The 6,445-nt window shown below is 37.5% G+C and overlaps 1 protein-coding gene across 1 annotated transcript; it reads left to right on the top strand.

Annotated features, from left to right (window-relative positions):
* The first annotated feature begins 4,860 nt into the window (after positions 1–4,860).
* On the top strand, positions 4,861–5,859 carry Vom1r37 (vomeronasal 1 receptor 37). The gene has a single exon (NM_001008923.2). It carries the CDS (start codon positions 4,897–4,899, stop codon positions 5,857–5,859), a length of 963 nt encoding a protein of 320 aa, NP_001008923.1. The 5' UTR covers positions 4,861–4,896.
* The last annotated feature ends 586 nt before the right edge of the window (positions 5,860–6,445 follow it).

Genomic DNA, 6,445 nt, shown 5'->3' on the forward strand with positions numbered 1-6,445 from the left:
GGTGAACAGCGGTACTGCACATGTGCGGTTTATTCACCAGGTGTTAGTTGACCGTTATATGCTAATGAGGTGATTCATTCTCCGCCAATCCCTGGAGGACAAGTAGTGGGGTGATCCAAGCCCCACCAATCCCTGAGAGATAATTAGCATACTGCTGTCTATATAAGCCGAGCGATTTTGCTGCTCGGGGTCCCTGTTCAGAAGAGCTGTAACACTGAGAAGAGCTGTAACACTGAGAAGAGCTGTAACACTGAGAAGAGCTGTAACACTGAGAAGAGCTGTAATACAGTAAAGGCTTGCTCGCAGAAGAATCCTGTTGCCGCGCGTCGTTCTTGCTGGCGGGACATTGGGCGCGCGACAGGGTAGTATGGAAAGGGGTGGACATCTTCTTGGAGACAGAGGAGAAAAGAAGTAAGGTGAGGAACTGTGAGAGGGCAGACTGGGAGGTGGATAACTAAGGACTCAAAGGAAATAATAGTAATCGAAAAAGAGAGAGAGAGAAGGGCAGACTAATTATCTGCTTGATCAAATACCTTACATTTTTATTTCCACATTCCCAACCTCTAGCACAAGATATTATACGGGATAACCCTGCTGTTCTAAAACAATCTTTATATTTCTGCTCTATGAATACTTACCTAAACACTTGGCATTCCCCGTTCCAACCATAGGGCTATCTGCCCAGCTAAGGCTAAATTCAACTGTGGTATAATACAATTTCATAACTCTTTTCCATTGTTTATTCTTTCCCCTATATTTGGAAGCTGTCTACATTACAGTTTGTCTAATTTGATATGTTTTATTTGATACTCTAATAAAATGATTCTTTGTTCCATTTGTTCCATTCTTAAACACTTTTACTAATGAAAGTATGAATACAAAGAAGTGACTCACAATTTTCATTTTATATTCTGGTTACCATAAAGAGGTCACCTAAAATTTCAGTTACAATGGCATAAGTACCCATCATTATACTCATATAAAACAATAAATATATTATTAAGAATTGAATAATATCAGAAGAACACTATAGATTTATGAGTTCTTCCTGTCTCAACATGTTGTTCCAATTACCTTCTGTTCCATTGTCCTCTCTTGATGTTGCAGAAAGAAGGGAGTTGTGACTCTCCAAACCAACTCAGTCCTCCCAGAAAACACAGTGCACATCACATTCTACTTTGGAACTGCTATGGAAATTATAGATATTCAGGTCTCATGCACCAATCCTCAGAAATGCTTACCCAAATATTCTCAGTATATTCTATGGAGTGTGTAGAAGACAACGTTCTTGACATCCACCATCTTAGATTTTCTGGAGATTTTATCCTGTAATTTAATTTAACCACCATTAGTGTGAACATTTCTCTTTACATAAACAGACATTTTCTAGACTGTCTCCATCACACACATTTCAAATCTTACTACTTTATTTATTGTGTTTTAGAAGCATGTGCCCTGTGTACTTACATACATATGTCATTGCACCCATTTGGAGGTCAGAGAACAAGTTAAGGAACAAATTTCCCCACTGATACCATGGAAATGAAATAAATGGGTTTTAGATAATATCATAGTTTTCTTTTTAAGTTATTTAAAGACTTTAGTGTATTCCATTAATTACTATGTGCTGTTACCTTAGGAAAGCCCTAGTCTCGGGGATAGCCCAGTCTTTGACCTCAATAACCAAGTCCACAGAGACATTGGAGTAGCAAAAAGACTTTTGTCCTCTGACCTGGACATATGAGATCTGTATTTGAGAATTGTGGGAATGAACACTGCAATGAAAGATCTATAATATCACAGTGCCTAGTTAGACACCCTACATGTCTCAGAGGAAATTGCCTATATGGGTATACAAAACCATAACAAGTCTCTCTTTCTCTAACAAATTTCTCTATCTCTCTCACCCTCTCTCTTTCATACACACACACACACACACACACACACACATAGATATTTATAGATATAAATGATATATAGATAGTATCAATACAAATGATTTGTTTAGACATAGATAAGCCAATATTTTAAAATTCTAAGGTAGTAGGTTCTATGAAGCCTTTAAAATATTCCTTTCATATTTATTAACTCTCCATTTTCTCTGCCAAATGCTATCTTTCTATTGTCCCGAAGGAAATTAATAGTCCACAGTCCATTATCTATATCAATCCTTTAAATGTCTATGTTCTAGCAAAGTCCCTTAACCATCTGTTTACTTCACTCTTGACTTTTATATAGGTATTCCAAATCAAACACACATAACTCAAGATCCAACGCTATTGTCTAAAAACTTGGAAAAATATGCAATAATTTTTTTTAATTTCTGAAGTATCATATGCAAAACCACCCATTTACTTAACACTTTCATAATCACATTTTGCTTAATAGAGTTGTAATCCCCATTGTATAAATGTACCACATTATAGTTATCCATTCGTCAACTGATGGACAATTAACCTGTTTCTATTTCATGGCTTTTGTGAATACAGCAGAATGAACATGGATGGTTCTCTATTATATAATGATTGCTCCTTCCACATCCTTCACTGTATGTGTAAAATTGATTCTTTACATTTAAAATTCTACAGAAAATATTACATTATGCTTCTAATAATCCTCCATGATGTATCAGAAAATGAGTCATGATTGGCCTCAAAGTAAATGGACATTGGAATAACCCAATGACTTATGAGAAAACATAGACTTCAGTTTCTTGACCTGTTGAACTGAAATGTCCCTGTCTAAACAGGAAAATACTGGACTACAGATAATGTGCTGTTTGAGTTTGTCATGTCAGCACAATTTTGCAACAATGAAATTGTACAGTGTAATGCACTCCCTGGAAATACACCGAACAAATCTCTTGATCTTCCCTGTAGTCAACCTATGCACATCTCATGGCGTGGCATCTTTTTTTTCTTTTTTTCTTTTCCGGAGCTGGGGACCGAACCCAGGGCCTTGCGGTTGCTAGGCAAGCGCTCTACCACTGAGCCAAATCCCCAACGCACATCTCATGACAACACCAATTCAGAACTTAGATTTCCCCAAAGGAAACAAGAAAAACTTGTTCTAATTTCTGCTCAACTCGGCACTATTATGTAACAAACTCTTGGGCATCGTCATTAATTACCAGAATGGAAACATGTTGGTTTGTTTTTTCTTTTTTGAGGCATTCCAAAATCTACATACAGACATGCCCAATAATAACACAGATGACACAGTAATGTACTCTCTGAGGAATGTCAGGACCAGGCATTGTCCCTTTTTGAGCTCTGATATCTGGCCTCCTTTACCAATCTGCACAGCACTTCCTAGAAAGTGTAGATAGGAAGCTATTTCTTTGCATCTGTCTCATGAAACCAATACTCAGTGAAGATCTTCGAGGGAAAGGGGGAATCAGAGCTTTTTCTGCAGGAACTGTCCAGGAGCTGACCTTCATCCCTGTGAATAACCCCATCCTTGCTGTGACTGGGCAGGTGAGATTCCTGCAGATTTACATTTCTGCGTAAAGCTCTCTTCTCCTTCCTAAAATCTACTGTATTCTGAAACCAGCATTAATCATTACAATGAATTTGTCTCCACAGTTTTTCTAACTTTGTCAATGATTTCACTAGTCTAAGGAAATGTCTGTTTAATGGCTCAGCACTCAGCTAAAATGTCCTCTAATATAAAATCCAAATGTGATATGACAAATTTTTTAGTTGTTGGATGGAAGCTTATTGTTCCTATGGAAATCAAAATAAAACCAAGTAAGTTAAAGACTAAACAGGAGCATTTAAATTACCTGTGTATGCAAAGACTTTAATGGAGATGATACTAATGTCTTTGGGTTGTGGTTGAAGAAAGCTGGACATTTATCTGATCCCATCATCCATTCCTTAAAGAGTTAAAGTTTGGAAATTTGTGAATCAATGATATGCTTTTGTCCCTAATTTTTTTCCTCAACATAGATGTTATATGTGTATATCAATATTCTTTGTAAACAGAAAGCTATAGACCTTTTTCAGAAATATTGTATTTTCTATCACAATTGTGGGTAGTGTAAAAACATATTAATAGAGGTTGGATTTCAGCGAACATTCTTTATAAAATTCTTTATAAAGTTCTTATTTCAATTTACTTTTATCAAGTAAAAATACTAAATACATATTATCATTTGTAAATATTGTTTTACATATTTTGACTTTGTATATACTAGTGTTTTGACTGCTTGTATGACTGTGAAGGTACCAGGTCCCTGGAGTTGGAGTTACATATAGTTGTGAGGTACCATATGAACTCTGGCAATTTAATGTGGGTCCTCTGGGAGTCACAGATTTAACCACTGAGCCATCTCTCCATCTCTTAGTTTATTTTATATTATGTATTTATTCTATGCACATGACTGTTATGCTTGCTTGTATGATCAAAAATACATGAACGCTGTTGTTGTAAAAACAGGTTGCAGTGTCACAAATGTGAGCAGAAGGCATTAGATCTAGAACCATCACTTCAACAATAAACTTGTACTTTTAACACTTTGTAAAGAGGGTCAATGTTGAATTCTAATGGAGCAAAAATGCACTCCTGTATATGAATGTTCATGTATACATATGAAGAACTCATAATGTGTTTAAATATGTGTTAAGTTGTTGAAAATGGGAGACAGACTTGTATCACATGCACTGTTCCATGATGAGGGAAGATAAAGTAAAATAAGTGTAAACTTAATATTCTGGGTTAATGTCCATGCAGGGTTTATTCAAAGAAAACTCTTATAGTGTGGCAAAGCAATGCCCCCTTCCTTGGAATAAAAAAGACACTAAATCAATTGAAAATCTCAGATAATTGAGAAGACACTTGAAGACAACAAAGTCATACCTGATCATTACTCCAGTGTCAAATGAAATCATCTCCATGGTGTCTCAAAATAAAACCCTGAAATTCACAGAGGAAGTGGCTCTTCAGATCCTTTTGCTTTGCCAGTCTGGGGTTGGGACTGTGGGTAACGTCATTCTGTTTCTTCATAATTTTGTTCTAGTTTTGACTGACTCTCAACTGAAGCCCAATCATGTCATTCTATCAAACTTTGCTGTTGCCAATATTTTTATTCTCTTCCTCTTGACGTTTACAAACACTATGGCAGTTTGGGCTCCAAGGAAGCCTCCAAAAAACCTCACATGTAAACTTACATACTTCTTTTACATGGTGGCTCGAAGCACAAACATGTGCTCCACCTGTGCCCTGAGCATTTACCAGTTTGTCACTCTTGTTCCTGGTAACTTGACTAGGGTCATGCTCAGAGAAATATCTCCCAAGGTCATGAAATATTCTTGTTACAGTTGCTGGTTGTTCAGTGTCTTAAATAATGCTTACATTCCAATGAATGTCAGTGGTCCACAGAAAACAAATAATGACACTGATCCTACGGGTAAGTGGGTCTGCTCCATCTCTGGTTTCAGTGTTGGCATGAGTTTCTTGCGGTTTGTCCAGGATACTATATTTATCAGCACCATGGTCTGGACCACTGTGTCCATGGTCATTCACTTAAACAGACACCACCAGAGAATATGTTACATACACAACCCCAGTAAGGACCACAGAGGTTATGCTGAGACCAGAGCAGCAAACACCATCCTGATGCTGGTGGTCACATTTGTGACCTTTTATCTTCTAGATTGTATTTGTACTTTTTTTCACATTTCTTTTGTGGACACTCGTTTCTGGTTGAGGCATGTCAAAGAAATTCTGACTGTTAGCTTCCCCACCATTTCTCCCTTAATATTGATCTTTAGGAATCCTAGGGGTCCTTGCCCTGTACCCTTCGTTGTGGAACTGCAAAGTCATGTGACTGGGGTAGCCAGTCTGGAGCAAGAGTGAGATCAATATGTGTCCAAACCCTGAGAATCTAAGCCTGAGACAGGCAGAATTAGAACTGTTCCCTCCTTGTTCTGGGTCTGGATGTACCCTTTTACATAGCCTGTACAACTTCCATATCTAACATACTTAATGTAGTTTTGCGTTAAACTTCTTATCTCCTTATTAAAACATGTTGAAGAAGCACTTGGAATTTCTCCACATGTAAATGAAGAATTTCAAGAACTTCAGACTCTGAGAATGACATACACTCACCTCCAACCCTTCCCTCTAGCCAAGATTTACATAGCCTTTGTTCACCCCTAATAAAGAAAGCTATTTCAGTGAAAAATGTCTTCAGTGAAGGTTGTTTGTCCTGCACTCACTTTAGCTGAGATCCTGTTAACCTACTTACCAGGCTAAGCTGCATTTCTTCCAGTAAAGCAGGTGGTCAATGGAACCAGTATATCCCAAGTGAGCCTCACAAAATGATGATTTTCATCAGCTGTCACAAAATGATTCAATAGAACCTCTGGTTCAAACAGGACCAGATGAGTTCATCCCAACCTTTGATATCATCCCAAAGGCCCCAACTCTCCATAATTGATGA

The sequence above is a fragment of the Rattus norvegicus genome, chromosome 1, assembly GCF_036323735.1.
Source record: "Rattus norvegicus strain BN/NHsdMcwi chromosome 1, GRCr8, whole genome shotgun sequence".
NCBI classification, from domain to species: domain Eukaryota; kingdom Metazoa; phylum Chordata; class Mammalia; order Rodentia; family Muridae; genus Rattus; species Rattus norvegicus.